General features: G+C 43.8%; 1 protein-coding gene and 1 long non-coding RNA gene across 3 annotated transcripts; one reads left to right on the plus strand and one right to left on the minus strand.

Annotated features, from left to right (window-relative positions):
• Nucleotides 1-3,973: 3,973 nt before the first annotated feature.
• CAVIN2 (caveolae associated protein 2) lies at nt 3,974-14,404 on the minus strand. Its single transcript, XM_040604338.1, has 2 exons — nt 13,958-14,404; nt 3,974-6,586 (listed from the first exon to the last, which is right to left on the minus strand). The coding sequence occupies exons 1-2, from the start codon at nt 14,348-14,350 to the stop codon at nt 5,792-5,794; spliced, it is 1,188 nt and encodes a 395-aa protein (XP_040460272.1). The 5' UTR covers nt 14,351-14,404; the 3' UTR covers nt 3,974-5,791.
• Nucleotides 9,677-16,483, plus strand: LOC121092791. Of its 2 annotated transcripts, XR_005829384.1 has the most exons (4): nt 9,677-9,728; nt 11,248-11,405; nt 11,706-11,847; nt 15,533-16,483. It is a non-coding gene; the product is annotated as an uncharacterized LOC121092791 (long non-coding RNA). The 2 variants fall into 2 exon arrangements; XR_005829383.1 differs by lacking the exon at nt 15,533-16,483 and having other exon boundaries at nt 11,706-13,246.
• The last annotated feature ends 980 nt before the right edge of the window (nt 16,484-17,463 follow it).

The raw sequence follows: 17,463 nt of genomic DNA on the forward strand, positions 1-17,463 counted from the left end.
AGGGCTTTGAACGTTTGGGGTTTTTTTTTCACCCAAAACCTTTAGGGAGGAGTGTGGAGCGATTGATACTATGTTAATTGGTGTTCTGGTGTTTCGTTGTGTGCCTGCACAAGCCTGAGCCTGTGCGCGCTGCTGCTTCATCCTGGCAAGGTGATAGCGAGCCATGCATCCTTCGTCAGTGCAATCGGCATTTGGTTTAGCTGTTGGGGATCCCATTGCAGAGCTTGCTCTGTCACTCCGTTTTGGGTTTTGACTGTTGACTGAGTGCATGTCCCCTTGGGCTTGCTCATTGTTTTTCCTAATTCTTCTCCTGCAACAGGTGCTATAGGTTTTCTGGCTGCTTTGCACTAGCACACAGCAGACTGTCGAGTAAGGGGAACGTAGGAGGCAGTTGCACCCACAAAAAAGTCTTACAATCTCTTGTGATGATCTGGTGTGATCATCTGTTAAGATATTCCAAGAAGCTGTATGGACAAGTTGTTCCAAGGCCAGTACTGAAGGGAGTAAAGAGACCCATGTTTATTACTAAACCTGGGCTGTGTATTGCAGCTGCGTTCCGTGGGAGAGGAGGTGTTGGAGAGTTTAAAGCTATCGACTGGCAGAAGAGCAATGGTAGTGTCCAACCTTGCTGCCACCCAGTATAACACGGCTTCCAGTTTGGATCAATTCGAGCTGTCAGACCCCAATTTACTAACCATGGTAGAAAGGACACGAGTTTTCTTCCAGAAGGTCAGTATCATTTAAGGTTACTGAAAGTGAGGAAATCTGTTCCACCTTTATAGGGAAAAGATTGCTGTGGAGTTTTTAGAAGCTGCACAGTTATAATGAATAATGAATGTATGGTACTTTGTGTAGTGTTTAGCTCAGTCTGAGAAAGGGAAAATAATGGAAGTCTCTTCTTTCTGCCTGTGTGTTCAAACGAAGGAAAATCAAAGCTGTTATACCAGAGCTATATATCAGCTAACATATTTTAGGAACTGTGGAATGATCATAATTACAAAAAAGTCCTCCAGAGAGAAATTATGACTCATAGTTTATGTTCTCTTTAGTGTTGCTATGGAAAAAGAGGTTAGTGCCAACGGTCATACAGCAATATTAATCTCTGATCTGAAAGAAAAATAAATAACAATCTCTAGCTTAACCCAAAGCGGATTTATTCTCAGTTACCACCGCACACTCCATTAAAGGGGATAACCATGTAAGAAAAATTAAAGATGACATTGATTATCAGTTCTCAACATGCAGTTAGAGTGAGTTCCTTATTTGAATGTGTGCACTTCAGACTCCTGCAAATGACTTGGCGGAGTGAGAGGAAGAGAAAAAAGGCATTTTGATCAAAAGGAGGGCATAAAGATCAGCCGCCACCGACAGCTGCAAGTATGCTGATTAAAATTTCTTTATGCAGGCACTTAGGCTCAGCCTGGGGTTGATGCTGGTTCAAATGCAGATTCTGAAACAAGACCCTGGCAAACGGGCAGTTTAAAGTGGTGGAAAGTGGCTATCAGCCTTTTTCCATTTATTTGGGAAAGTAAGGGCCGTGAGTCAGAGCGGCGGATACTTATGTGCTGAGTCAGCACCCTCCGGGCTGCTCTGGCAGTTGTTTCCTGCCAGTTGTTTAGTTGCCTAGGCAAAACCCTAACCAGGACTGGGGCCAAACAGCTGCGTGCTTGCTTTGCTCCACTGGTCAACCTTCTTTGCATGCAGGAAGACTACTTGCCAGCGTTCTCTTGACACCCAGAGCGAGCATGTGTGTCTTAGTGGGTCACAGTAAAACTTGTCTACCTGCGTACATGACTTTATTTTCAGGAGTTGGAGCTACGCTTGCTCCGTTGTTTGCAGTTACCAATAGCAAAGACCCTGCGGTCAGAACTTTGCTTGAAATTTTGCTCACAATGCACCCTGCAAAGCAGGCTATAGCTTTCCTTTCTGCCACACTGTTGCATCTGCCATGCTGATGGCAGTAAAACTTTTTATTCTGTTGATGAGCTAAGCAGATTGGATTGGGGAGATACACGGATCTCATGTCCTGTATCTACGCGTGCAGCTCTTACTGACGGTCACAGGCGTTGTACGTGTGGCCCAAACACATTGTACGGCTCAGAGAGTTGTCTGGGCCAGCTGAAGGCTTTCCATTGACATTCAGGGTTGGACTGGTCCCTTGGCGAGCAGTTTGCCCTCTAGCAAATTGCCATTGCTTCACTAATTCTTCTGAGTTTACCTCTTTTTTTTTTCTTTTTTTTTTTTTTTTTTTGTTTGTTTTTTGTTTTGAAGTGTGTGACTATCAGGCATCAGTTGTGTAACTGTGTGGCATTACAGCCTGTAACGACAAATGGGTTTCATTGCATCGGTGTAAAAGGCATACAGGTATATTTTTACCTTCTGATCCTTTTCTTCTTCCTTTCTTCTGTCTCTTTAATTGTCAAACATGTTTCAGTCAGGCCCGTCTGAGGGCTTTCACTGCACTCTCTTATTTGACAGTGAAATGGTCCAGAAAGCCCCTATCTGTGCCTTTTCACGGAGGACCTGGCTCATGGATTAGCGCGTGGGGGTCAACAGGATGCTCTTTGCCCTTTCCCCTAAAAGGGGACAGAAATATCAGCTGGATTTCTGGCATTGAAAATGGAAGTATCAGCAGCTGCTGAGTGCTGCTAGCTTAAATATTTATACCGTAAGGACTTCATCACACCCTCTTTCTTTGTGCAACGCTCCCACTGATTTCAGTGGAGGTCAGACTCTGAATCCATGCAGCAGCTAACAGGTCAGGTCTTCCAAGTAATAATGGTACGAGCGGAGCTCACAGGCAGGCGCCGTACCTGTGTTACTGTGTCAGGAAGGGTAAACAAGCAGTTTTTTCAAAAAGTAATTATGTAGACAAACCTGTCAGCACAAGCATGGAATACCCATGCGTATGTGTGACATCTGCCAGCCTGACAAGATCCAGGCACATACTTCAGATACTTGAAAGAATACAGTGCTGCTGGTGCTTCAGTCTGTCTCCTCCCCAAAACAGTAAGTTTTGCAGACTAATGTTTTCAGTCAAGACTCCAGAATAGGAGGAGAGGGGAAGAAAGAGCCTGGGGACATCTCAGGATCCTGAGCTTGCTTCTTCCTCTGGTTTATAGGACAGCACCAAATCAGACATTCATGAGTTGAGCAAACATTTTTCTCTCTTGCAAAGCATGGTTCCTTATGTTAGAATTACAGGCCTGCTCATCCTTGTAAATGTGTGATCATGATGGAGAAAACATTTAATTCTAGTCCTGCAACTGATGGCTGTGTGCGTAACGTATCCTGAAGTGGGTATTTGAATTAATTCTCACAGATGCTCGGTATCCGCATTTCCAATGGTTTTACTGGATGGCATTGTAATGCTCTTAACACACTGCGCATGGGATTCGTTTCAGCATCTCTAAAACTGTATAAAGCGTGGCCAGGGGTATTGTTTGCATTAAAGCTTAGCAGGACAAACAAACCAGGCATATCTGAAAGGGAAATGTAAACATGATGCTGGGGTTCCTGGTTAGCGCTGGGTGGCTGTGGGAAGCTGACAGCTGTTACATAAAGGTTAAACGTGCATTCTTTGGACTGTCAGTAAAATTAAGCCTGCTAAAGACTATGTGGCACTCTAGAAGACATGAGTTTATCTGTGTGCATAAACAGAGCATACGATTCAATATAAATATGCTTTAAGGACTATTTAAAGTATTAGAAGTGTGCTGCAGTCCAATAAAAAATGCAGATGGAGCTAGCAGATTTTGGAAAGTGCCTGACTACATTTGGATGGGCTAGAGATCTGACAAGTGTTTGGAAAGCAAAGCACTGCTGTTCACGTTGCTAAATAACAGCAGAGGATGAGAAAGAAAATGGTATAGGTACAATAGGGACGTGAACTTTAGTAATAAATGCTTGACCTTTAAATTTCATCTTTGCCAACCTCTCAGGCTGCTTCTCCCAAAGACTGACGTGGCTGTGCTTTATGTTATGCTTTTATTTGTCATTTTTGTAGTTAGTTACAAGTAAAAATGATTGAAATCCATTGTAGTTAATACAAAATAAAAATATAGCTGCACGAGTTATGCCATGATTTTTCTTACAGACAGTATCACCTGTATGATACCACACACTTAAGAGCTTAACTCTTGATAGTACTCGCCTACACTAAGCTCTTACCAACTAATTTCCAGTGTGATTTACTGGTAACAGATATTACCCCTGTGGAGTAATACCTGTTAATCATATCATAATGATATTTTTGTTTTTTGTAGTTTTTATTTCCCCTGTAATTTGTGGTACTAAATACAAGTTGAAGGAAGCAACCTTTTAGTGCAATGTTAAGTATCAGTAGAATTTTATATATATTTTTATATATATATAAAAAAATAATCCACTGCATAAGCAAACAAGGATGTAAGGTAACTGTTGTGGGCATTATGCTTCCCTTTCCTCCCTTCCCCCTTAACTTTGTTAAGTGACAAGAATGAACATTCGTAGTGAACAAACTACCCCGTAACCTCTCAGTTTCAATTAATTCTGAAAAATCACAGACTGGTAATTTTGAGAGTAGGTAGGTGGCTTTGATGAAAGTTATTAGCAGAGAATCAAATCCTGTGGCTTTGCCGAGTCATCCTTACGTAAACTCATCCCTGCTATGAAGTTCAATCCGTAACACTTTGTTCCCTTTTAGACGTGCTTAAAAGAGTATTTAACTTTTTTTGAAAAAATTGTCCTTACATCCCTGTAGTTATCTAAATTCTGTGTAGATATAGCTCTATATATGAAATACTTGTAAAAAGATAAATTATGCTATTTTCAAAATACTCTGAGATACAAAGTTGTGCCAGGTGCAAAGTTTGATAGTATATTGCTATAGAGACTAAAAATTAATTAGTGTTATCTAAGTATATATACTTTAAGCTGGGAATATAGATTTAATATTTTGGGGTTTTATTTTTTCCTTTTTTTTTTTAAATTACATTTCATAGCATCTCATACTTTCTTCAGACTATCTCCATGTTCCTATCAAATTCCTCCTGTCTTTCTATTTTTTTTTCTTCTTCTCCATTTCTTATCCCTTAAAGGTACAGTAACTGATCATACATTCATGCTTGTCACTAACGTACTTCCATAACTCCGGTAGATTAGAAAACATTTTTTCATTTCCACCTAAACACAGTCATTTCTTCTAAGCGAATGGCGAGAGACTACTGGCAAAAATCCTTCCCTGACTGAAATGGATGAAGCCAAATTTTCCTCTGCTCTTTTAGTCATACAGCATCGTGGAGCAAAGCCCCAAACCGACCATACGTGACTGCGCGGTTACTGAGGCTGTTGGTATTCACGGAGCATAGCAAGGAAACCCGAATCAAATGTTCTCGTTGGTATTTCTACATTTACATACAAAACTACTCACAGTGCTGTGAAATACTGAGAGAAGAAAGCAGAACAAAAAAGTCTGGGTTTTGACTACTCTCCATGCGTTCCTTTGACCTAACTATGAGGAAGCCAGCTGACCAGCTTGCTCCTAGTAGACATGCTCGTTTCCTGATAGTCTTTTACGCCAGCTGACAGCATCTCTAAATTCATAAACACTGGTGACTTGGCCTAAAACGGAGCATGCTGCAGCCTGTGTCATTGACCTCGTTCACTCTCCATTCCAACACGATGCAATAAATTACCACTGCAGAGAAAAGGATGGAAGAAGCTGAATTACTACGGCTGGCTGTGTAGCAGAAACCAGTTACTCGCCTAAGTAAAACTGTGCATCGGGAAGGCGAAGGAAGGCTCGGGTTGATTACGCTGTGTGGTCTATCTGCAGGACAGCTGCTTGGGTCGTTTCTTCATCAGATTGTTCCGTTTCCCCGCCGACTGGGTTGTTTCTTTCATCGTACAGTTTCTGGCTAGAAACTTCTAGAGGCACCCCATACTCTTCATCATCTTCAACAATGGACAGCTCAATGTTGTTGTCCATCCTGGCATTCCCTCCCATTCTGGCTTCCTTCTCTAGAGAATCGGCTACTGCTTTGCCCTCCTCAGCCAGGGAGGTGGTAGGTGTCATATCGGAGTGCATGTCGGCGAATGACATTTCATCCTCATTTTCAGCTTGGTCGTTGCTTGTAGTTTCTGTCGGTCTGTCCTCAGCTTCAGCGGGGCTTTCTCCTTCACGGGCTTTCTTCACATTGAACGCGATGGGAGATACTTTGAAAGCTGAACTCTTTGAAGAAGAGGATTTCTGATGATGTACAGTAAGCGATTTCTTGATCTTTTCTCGCCGTTCAGGTGAGACAATCTTTGTGCTGATCTTGTTCATCTTCTTCTCGATGTTTTGGCGGGAAAATGCTTTCTTGAGGCTGTCCACCTTCTTGAGGCTGGATCTTTTAATTTTCTCAGCTCTTGATTCCTCTGTTTTCTCCTCTGCACTGTCATCCACATCATCTTCCTCATGAAACGTTTCATCATCTGAACACAACTCCACTGTGTGCAAGGTTTCTTCCAGTGTTTTGTTCTCATCCACAAGCTCCTCTTTTCCTTCTGTAATGCTGGGAATAGGCTCTTTTGCAAAAACACTGGCAGGGATCTCATTTTCCTCCTGAAAGAATTGACAATATTTGAGTTTCATAGTTCACACGGCACAAATTTAATAAACAAAGCACAAACCCTGTGCTTCCCCCCTCCCCTCAGTGAGATGAAGAATGCTGAACACTTCTTGTTGTTTCAGTATATTTAACCAGTAACAAGCCACTCAAAGCCCACTGAACCATTATCTGGTAAAGTTTAAGACTAATGAGCTGTCAGCTGTAAGATTTCTCTTTTGGAGGGACTTGGAATGTATACAGAATGGAAATCCTGTTCTTTGTCATTTAAATTAGACACTCTTGCAATAAGAGTTTAGCTGTGTAGTTGTACACCTATCCCTGGGGAGAAGGGATCGTGTGGTGGCTAAAGGGGTTGTGCTACAGACCCCTGCCTAGTCCTACAGAAGTAATATACCCCCCTCTCCCCACCCCCCGGCCCAAGATTTCAGTTTCTCAAGCCAAAGACTGGAAATATCTCTGCAGAGGTGTTAGTTGCATCTGAGAGGTGTCTTGGATGTCAAAATTCAGTTAGGGCTTTCACTGGATTTTTAGAAAAAAGTATGTTGCTGTTAAAAATGGATTGCTGATACTGAGAAACCATGCAGTCCACGATGCATAGAGTGTGTGCTATTTTACAGCTGTTTACAGAAAAAGTTAATAAATTTGGTTGGTAAATTGGTGAATATGAAAAATATGGACAGGACGGCTCCTTGAAAAACAAGAGTTTATGGCACACAAAACCAAACAGACACTATACCACCTAGAAAACACTAGTAGTCATTTCTAGGTAACAGGAAAATTACTGCTTTTTAGAAACCAAACCAAGAAAGGGCATGGAAAGAAAGAAGGTATCTGAAAACAACACGCTGAACAAAGGCAGATGCTGCAACTTGTAATGAAGGACCTCTGTGACTGCCGAGTGCAGAAGCTCTGCAACCCCGAGAGTTCAGAGGCAGCACAATAAACACTCTGTTCTGCGGTGGGTTTTGCAGGCATCTGCCCATGCAAAGCAAGCGAGGCTCCTCGCACACTCCCTTTTTCTTTCAGGATTGTTACGCCTTAATTCTGCATAGTCTCTTTTCATTACCTTTTTTATCACTTTCAGACAGAGTGCATGCAACATCACTTGGTCATATGGATTTTCTCCCCCCCCCCCCCCCCCCCCCCCGACTTATCTTTAGATACAGAAGGTGGTAAGTGCTGAGTGAAATGGCTGTAATAGTCTCAGATCTGTCCCAGCGGGCTGGAGTGTACAGTTGAGGGGAAAAAAGGCCACATGCACTTCAAAGTTCACGCTCATTATTTCAGGACTGAGCATGCAATTGTGATCACTGGAGAGAACAGTGGCTTGGGTTAAATTTGCTGTCAAGGCTGTATAAGGATGTTGTACATAGTTGTTTTTAAAAACAAAATAGTCCTGACTACCTCATAGTGCTTCTGGTACTCAGGAATATGCACGTGGGCAAGCAGAATCATTTTATACCATATAGACGCAGTATATAATCGTATATGCTGGGATTCATGCGTGTTGATGAATACACCTCAAGGATATAAAAATGAAAAGCATCAAAAAAAGGGATGGGGTTTTGGCAGTTGGTATCTGCTTTCCTTGTACGGTTTCCACACACCTTTCTGGCCCAGCGGCTTCAGTCAGATACGCTGGCACAGATGAAAGCTAATAAAGCCAGTGCTCTTCTCCCGACACCTATAATGTTGTTGCAGCTATCGGCAACAGTGACCAAGATAACAAAACAAAGACAGCCTGCACCAGCTTTAAGTGAAGGCAGCTGTAACTGCAGTACAAATATTTATATTTTCTCTCCACTGCAGTTAATGAAATGTGGATTACATGAGTGGGTGCAGTGTTTAAACAATTCCCCAGAGTGTGAGGGCTCAGTATAAAGCATAATTCACGTATCTTGTGCGTTCTTTCCAAACCTAGGTAATCGCGTACATCTGAACGTTCAGGTGAAAGTGCCTGAATGGCGTAGAAAACTCTGATTTTAATGAGTGAAGATGGGTTGTAACTTTTAAAGTATCGAATCTGGGAAGGTGGTGCCGTATGAGATTGATCACGGTGCAGCCTGAGCCAGAGGTGGGCCTGTGTGGCTCTTCTCAAGGTCAGTTTAGCTGTCTACAGTCTTCACGTTAAACTAAAGTACCGTGTGCAGGCCCTAGAGGAATGTGGACACAGATTTTAATTTGTAATTTTTATCAAGTTAGTGACTGAGTAGAAAGGAGACTGTCAAACTATCCGTATTTATGGAGAAAACAAACCAAACAAAAAGACACTACACAATGAGCTGATGATTCAATTAAAAGCAGATCCTAGGTGGCTGTCGGACAGTACTGGCATTCAAGAAATCACCTCTCCATCTAAGCTTCCTGCGTGGCCCGGGAAAACATCAGCCTCTGGGCATCTATTACTCCGCTTGTAAAATGGGAATGACCTGCTTTCCTATCTCACGTTTCTAAAAGACCTTAGTATCACAGGAACAATTAAAATGCAAATGAAAATAAATTAAGTAAAAATGCTTTGGAAATAGGGTGGTGGTATAGCAGGAACGCTCTGTGGTGGAACAGACGTTTCTATTTCAAATACAGTTACTGATAACATGTTGTAAGTGGGCTATTGGTAACTTTTTGGTCTAACAGGTTTATATGACAGCTATATTTTGTTTTGATACATTTTTCAAGCAGCCTGGTACTTCATTTAGGAAGACTAGAACAATACACTGAGAAATGCCAACTGTTACAAACTGCGCAACTATTTTCCATGCCAAAAAAAGTAGAACTTTGATCTTTTCTTCTTGATCTAATCTAAAATTCTGAGAAAGCAAGACATCTTTTTATTTTTCACATCCGAGTTCAACAACGGCGCTTTGTATTTTCTCAGATGAGCTTGACTGCAGGTAGTTAGCTCCTCTGAATTTTAGTTTTCCACATAGGAGATGAATAGAATAGTGCAAGCTCCCCGTGTAAAACAACTCTTGCTAATACAATACTTGCAAAGTTAAAATCAGTGCCTTCCCTGTGGCCTTGATCAGCCGTTCTCGGGAACTTCCTATAGGTCATAATCTCATCTCTATCTTTTACCAGAAAGGAAGATAAGATCCTTAATGGTGTACTACAAAACTGGACAGCTGGAGTGAACAGGTAACTAATTTACTCAGAAGTGCTGGATCTCTGATGCTACAAAAGAGAAATCAGTGTGCTTTGGTTTGGGTTCTGTTAATTGGATGTACGAGGCCATGGCCTTCAAGAAGGGGAGATGGCATTTTCCCATGCTGACAGCAGTCCAGGCTCCTCTCTACTTTGTAGATGCTGTTATATGCCTAAATGATTACTAGTCTAAAACTTGTTTTGCAGCACGAAATTTATTGAAAGATGACAAATCCTTCTAAAAACAGCTATAGCTCCACCTATTTTCCTTTGGACAAACGCATGCTCTGCAGCCCGGGATGCTGCCGCAGGGAGGGAGGAGGGTGGGGAGGAGGAGGTTGCTAGCTGCCCATCTGCACGTCCTGGTCCTGTGTAGGCTGAGGCATTGGCTGCACCGTCCCCCAGCCGCCCAAACCACAGCTGGGTCAAGTCCTAGGAGCCTTGAGAGGAATTTTTGTCATTAGTCGATATAAGAGTATTCTCCCTGCAAAGCTCCACTGGGAAATTTAGTAGTTAGATAATAGCATTAATGGCCTGTAATTCTTCTGTTTCCCTCACTTGTTCATTTTTGAGTTTTTCAAAAGATGATTGGAGCGACCCAAACAACAAGGTACAATCAAATGGCAAATTTCCTGTGCCCTCCTCTTGCTTCGTTTCAGCATGAAAACCAAGAGCAGCATCTGGAAGGGACTTGAATATCAGTGTACTTGACCCCAAGCTGTAATTTTGACTTATCTCTCCTATTCGCTAATAAACATGACATTTAATTAAAAAAAAACAAACTAAACACGAGCCTTTTTTTATCTTGCATCTTGCTTTTGCAGCTAAAAAAGCAAACAAAACCCCCACCAAACCAGAACCAAAAAGCTGATCATGTGATGAGAACAAAACAGAGGGGAACAATGCCAAAGCTTAACAAGGATTTTTAAAACAGTCACTTTAGTGTTCTGCTGAATTGCTGTGTCACTTGTGGCATTTGTAATAACTTTTGCATCCTCAAATGCTTGGAATGGAGCTCCCTGAAAATATGTCACCAATTAAAGAAATATATGCAGACAGTCTAGGGAGAGAAAACTAAGAGCATTTTAATGGAAAATATGTAAATAGATGAACTTTTCTAAACGTAGTTCATTCTCAGCGTGTACGCTGAGGGAAAGCTGATGCTGGTGGGCAGCAGCACGGTTTCAAAAAATGCAGAGCTGAAGCTCAGTCATGTGTTTTGGCTATGCTCAGTGCTCCCACCAAGTATCAGGGAGTTTGAAGTATACAGTGAACGCAGAACCAACTCGCAAACGTGTATTTTTATTTTCATGCCGAGCTGTCTCCCTAAGCTGGAAAAGCAGGTCTTAACAAGAAACATGCTGTGTGAAGTTTGGGATTTTTTTTTTTTTTCCAGTGGAAAAAAAAGAATACCCCAGCTGAAGAGAAGCCTCAGACATCCAGTTTTCCCTTTTGTTTTTACAGAAATCTGACGTCAGTATAACTTCTCCTTCCTGCAATTGTTTTTCCATAGATTCCTGCTTGGGGCAGGACAGAAACGCAGCCAGCCCTTCTGCTTTTCCTTCTGTGCAATTATGCCAGCAAGGTGGTGGCCCTGCTGACTACCAGGTCATCCCACCTCCAGCTTGTAAGGAGACCCTGCGGGGCGATTTCAAGGAGGTGGGCACGCAGGTAAGGCGCCTGCCTAGGCCAGCAGCAGGCACTGGGCACAGCCCAGTAAGCACCCACTATCCCTCTGGGTGCGGCTGCTTCCTCGGTGGAAAATCCCAGCTCCTCCCAGGCTCTGCGGGAGAAAGCCCTGGGTGCTGCCCACCCCGGCCACCCTCCTACGCCCCCCCGGGAAGCGCTGCTGGCTGTCCTGGTTTTCCAAACAGCCACACTGCCTGTTAGTAGCAGACCAGTGCCAGGAGCAACTCCCGGCGGACAGATGAATATTTTTACTGAATTTAACTGCAGTATTTCTTTTCAAAGGCTTGTGCTCCTGATCTGCATTGGCTTGGGATCGGTTATGTTCATCTCCCCCTGCCACGGCAACATATTTTCCAGTGAGAGGTGGGAACTGAGTCAACTAAATCCTTGTAAAAGCAATGAAGAACAGACCTGCTGTTCAAAGGTACCAGCCCAGTGGTGGGTGGTGGAGAAGCAGTGGAGAAGCCATCGTTCTGGGACACAGACCTGTGTCGTTTGCTTTGGGTTTATGCACTTTAGGATCTGGTATTAAGGAAAGACTTGGAGGTTTAGAGAGGCCTTAGCTTTGCAGAGATGCTACGTAGTGTCAGGAAACAAGCAAAGCTAGCTCTCCCCTGTTGGGATACTGCTTCACCCTTCAAACCTTCTTGGCGAGTTTTACCATTACTTTCACCCGGTCCCTGCAAATCACCGCTGCGGGCCAGCAGCAACGGAGATCCCTAGCCAAGGTAACACGGAGTGCCCTGCACACACACACACACACACGTGTTTTAGTCTTTTCTTTCCGCATTATGTCATGTTAAAATGCTAAAATTTGAGTTCTGTGGAGGAAGATGCTGTAGTTGCAATGGCAAGGCCTTAATTCTCGTGCTTGGAGGTATCGGAAATGCCACAAGATTACCTCCCCCAGGCCACGCTGGTGTGCCCTCCCTATGGGAAACCTTCAGGGTCTACGTCTGAACCTGGAGGGGGGAGCCAGTCATTAGCTAACGGGGCCTGGGAGATGGCAGTCTTTTGACTTGCAGTAATGGATCTTAAATTACTTGCAGAACTGCAGAGAACATGTGTCTTTTAATTTACCCAGTCCCTGGAATAATTTCCACATTCCTTCTGTGGTGGAAACCACTGTGCTCGTACAGGCTGCAGCTCCTCCTCTTCTGGCTTGACAAGCCTGGACTGTAATTTGGGAGAACAATAAGCAGGGAGGTGGGAGCTTCCTTTCTGGGGGAAGTGCCTGTGTACTACCCAGACCTGCCAGCTTTTAAAATCTAATACTGCTCTGTTGTTTTGGCTTTGTTTAAATTGAAAGAAAACACCCAACAACCCAAGGAGCAGAATTAGTGACTCGGCCGACAAGCTTAGCATGAGGAGCTGGTGATGTGCCTGAGCTGCGGCTTACTCCAGCCTCACGTTTGCTCTCCCTCCTTCCTTCCCCCAGGGTGTTGTGGAGGTCTGTTTGCTTTTTTTTAATTTTAAAGATGTGAAAGTCATGTCCTGTGTTTAGTTAAAGCTCACGCAGTGTTCTATCCAGCCCATTGCTTAAAAAGGGGAAAATATGCAAACTGCTGGTATCACTGGATGGACTCCCAGGAAGCGGAGTTTTTAGCTGCATTTTTAGCTCATCCCTGAATGGGCCAGAAGAGCCTGAGGAGCAAAGCGGGGCGGAGTGAGCCTGAGCGGACAGGGAGCTGCAGTGCTGTCTCTCTCCTGCTTCTGAGGGCAGATGGGATGGCAGTTTCTAGGGGCACTGCTATGATTTAGCAAAATGGGCTCCTTTCTCAAGTTTTCTGAGTTTGCTTAAAAAAAAAAAAAAAAAAGGGCCCTTTCTTCAAGTTTGCTTAAAAAACCAAAAGAAAACACCACAAACCAAAAAACATCCACAACAGAACAGCTCTTCTCCCCGTGTATGCTGAGAATGAGTAAAAGACAGCTCTTTCCCAAGTTTGCTGAGAAGAAAAGGCAGCACTTTTCCCAAGTTTGTCAAGAGCAAAACAAGGGCTCCTTCCTCAGATTCACTAACAGTAAACAACAGCTCTTTCTCCAAGTTTGCCATGAGTTAAAGGGGGCTTTTTCCCAAAGTCTGCTAAAAGTTAGCAAAAACAAAAGGCTCTTGACCCTTGTTTGCTAGGAGCTCACAAAAAGATAAAGAACTTTCCCCCCACGTTTGTTTGCCGAGAGAGTTGGCAAACAAGACTGCTTAACTTTCCTCAGGTTTGCTAGGAGTTAGCAAAACAGGATTTCCCCTGCAAGTTTCCGAAGAGTAAAAGCGGGCGTTTCTCCTGAATTTGCTAAGAATTGAAGAGGGCTTTCCCCCCAGGTGTGCTAGGAGTTAGCAAAAGACTGCTCCTTCCCCAAGTTTTTCAAGATGAAAAGAAGTTTTTTCTCCCAAGTTTGCCAAGTTCACACAAAGACAGCTCTTTCCCCAAGTTTGCTAGGAGTGAGCAGAAAAGGGCTCTTCCCTCCAGTTCAGGAGTGAGCTCGCGGGGCCGGGATGCAGGGATGCGGGGTGCAGGGGTGGCCGCAGAGCCTCTCACCTGGAAGATGAGCACCTTGAAGCGGTCCCGCCGGAGCAGCTGGGCGTGATGCTGCTCCAGGCGTCGCACCTGGTCGCATTGCCTCTCCAGCCGCTCCCGCACGGCACGGGTATGGGCGCACACCTTCCGCGACTTCTCCAGCAGCTTCTCCACCGCTTCCCCGGTCGCCCCGTGACTGCGGCACAATTTCCCTAGGTCTCCCTGAATACCCCGCACAGCCCCTTCCAAACCCCGCTGCCTCTGTTCCATCTGCCGTTGTTGCCCTTCCACCGCTTCCAACATCGAGACCAGTTTCTCCAGTAAGGCCAGGACGGTCAGGGCATTCACCTGCCCCCCCACCGCCTCCGACGGCGGCAGCGGGGGTACCGCGCTGCCTCCCACCGCCTCCCCCATGGCCGCGCAGGGATGGGGCGCTGGATGCCGCCGCCGCTCTTAAGGGCTGCGCCTTCGCCCTCCCCCCGGGGAGGTTTCGGGCAGAGCCCGGCCCCGGTCCCGGCCCGCCCCGGGCGGCCAGGCCGCCCGGGGCGGGCCGGGACCGGGGCCGGGCTCCCGGTGGCTCCCCCCATCCCGTAGCCCCCCCGTGTGGGGCGAGAGAGGGGGGGACCCGCGCCCCACGCGTGGCGAGAGGCAGCAGCCGCGGCAGCATCAGTAGATGGCAGGAGATACCGCCGAATGGCGGCGGGGGGGGATGGGCAGGGCACGGCGGGGGGGGCGGCTCCAGTCGGGAGTTTGGCTGATAACAAAAAAATTGTTTACCAATTAAGATGCTGCTACTATAATAATCATTTCAATGATATATTAATATCCACATGCCGCAGCAAATCTAATAATGACAAAAATTTCTAAAGTTAATTTTTATATATGTAATAATCGTATATTAGTATTAACACTATATTATTAAATATAATAATAAAAAGTTATTACGAGTATCAATATGGTTGTTATTTAAAAATATCTTAATACTAATGTGCTATAGCAAATATAGTAAGTTCTTAAAAGATATTACTAGAACCAATGTAGTTATTATTAAAATGATATATTAATATTAATATTAATATGATATAGCAAATATAAGAATAATGAAGATTTTAGAAATTCAATTATTACTAGAATCAACATAATTATTAAAATAATATAGGTATATTAATAGCAATATGCCATAACAAATATAACAAAATTTTAAAAATGTAATTATTACTAGAATAATCATAATTATTAATATAATAATATGCCATAGCAAATATAATAACAAAAATATATATAAATTAAATTATTACTAGAATAAATATAATTTGTATTAAAAGCGTACGTTGTTAATATGCCATAGTAAATATAATAATGAACAATTATTACTAGAATCAATACAATGACTATTATTAAAATCATATAATAACGTTAATATGCTATAGCAAATATAATAACAAAACATTTTAGAAAATTAAGTTATTGCTAGAATAAATTCTATTATCATCATTAAAATCATATATTAATATTAACACAACATAGCAAATATAAAAATATAATATTGGTATAGTTGCGCTTATATATTATTAATATCTTGATAATTATGTACAGGAATTACCATCATAATTAGCATATGTAAATATATTCACACGTGGTGAATCAAATCTCCCAGCAGTCCTTCCACTGAGCAAGTGCCTCATGCAACATCAGACTGGTCTTTAAAAATAAGTATTTAAACTCTCCCTCTTCCTCCTCATCATTATTTTTATTATTGTTATTTTTAATAATATTTTAGATGATGATTATTCCATTCCATTCTTCTCATTCTTATCTTATTATTTCAAAGGAAGAAGGCTGAGGCCGATGTTGCCTGGGCCGCTGGATGGATGGAGGGAGCACCAGGAGATGCGATTCACTGCCCGTGATGTGGCAATTAACTGGGCGCTCTGGTTGCTCAGGCTGGATTCTCTGGGACATTTTTTTTGATAAAAAATCGTAGGGCTAGAAGGGCTGTTTTGGGGGAATAGCAATGCACTGGGGGTGGTGGCAGCGGGACAGTGTTTTCAAGCTTTTGCGAAGCACCAAACGGAGCTGCTTGGCATGGAGAAATACCAAGCTGTTTATTTAGAATAATACATAACTGTTCCCAGGTCTGAGCCAAAGCTGTTATCGTCAGGGAAAATATTACAAAGTTGCACAGACTTGGGTTGCTCATCCATATACTGACATTCTCCAGCACAGTAGATTTCTTTTTATCTTCTGTTCTTGATGTTTGCCTGGTAACAGGACTTCTCGCTGCAACGCGGATGTTTCTAATACCTGGGCATATAAAATTCTAATACTCTGGTAGTGGAAATGCGTTACTGTTGAATACTTGGGTGTATAGAATTCTTCCACAATTTTCCTGCATCCTGTAGATTAAAAACACCTACTTGGAGTCTAAATGGCTGTGATCCTCATCCCCCCCCCCCCCCCCCCCCCCCCCTTTTTTTTTTGTACGCAGAAAACAAAATATTTTAATTATTTTACCATGAAAAGGAATAGAAACTAATGACTTCAGAATAACGCCCATGAATTAGCCATTTCAAGCACTGCATGTTTGAGCCCCTGAACGTTCTGCGGTGTGACTGGTTTTGTTCCTTGCTTTTTTTCAGGCTGCAGCTTCTATTCCTTAAGTTGTGGGAGCCTGAAAAATGCTTTGGTGAGTGAGTTCACTTAGGAAAAAAAGATTACCGAGTCTGCCAGAGTTGTCAACAAGGAAAGTATGCTGAGACTGTGAAATATGCAGGCTCAGAGGGGAGTGGACATATTTTAAAGGAACAACCTAAACAAATCCCTTCTGTTTCCTTCCACTGGTGCTCCTCGGCACACTACCTGATCCGCCCTTCCTGAGCCATGTGTGTTTCCGAAGGATGGCTGCTGTTGGCCCTGCTCCTGCCTCACTCACTTCCTTGCTTTCTCCCTTCTTTTTGGCCGGGACCTCAAGAGCCTGGGCGAGGAGGAGGCATTTTTGCTCACCTTGCTCTGGTGGGGTCTCGCGCACCATGGGAGAAGGGCAGGAGTCTAAACTGGTGGCAGTTTCTAGCAGAGGTGGCCCAGGCTGCTGCCAGCCTCTCCTGCAGCAGAGGTGTGAGATGCCGGTGGTGGAGGGGAGGGATGGAGGGAGGCCACTGCTCCCAGCAACACTGCTCAAGGCTTTTGCTCTCCCAGCAGCCTTCTCCCTTGCAAAGCCAGAGGAGCTGCAAGCCCTGCTCTCCTCCCTGTCTCTGTTTCTACTCCAGTCCTTCTTCCTCTCTCTCTCTTTCCCAATGGAAGGAGCAACCCTGGCCATACTCAGCTACGTACCTTTCCTGTGGTAAAATTTCTCCCCCCACCTTTTTTTTTTTTTTTTCTTTTCAAAATTAATTTTTCTTTGGTTTTCTATGGCCTGGCTGTAGCCCCGGCTGCTGGACAAGCTGGCTTTCCAGCCCCTTGCTGGTTTGCACTTTGCAGCCTGTCTGCCAGAGCCTTTCTGTGTCAATGTTCCACTGTACGTGGTACAT

The sequence above is a fragment of the Falco naumanni genome, chromosome 8, assembly GCF_017639655.2.
Source record: "Falco naumanni isolate bFalNau1 chromosome 8, bFalNau1.pat, whole genome shotgun sequence".
NCBI classification, from domain to species: domain Eukaryota; kingdom Metazoa; phylum Chordata; class Aves; order Falconiformes; family Falconidae; genus Falco; species Falco naumanni.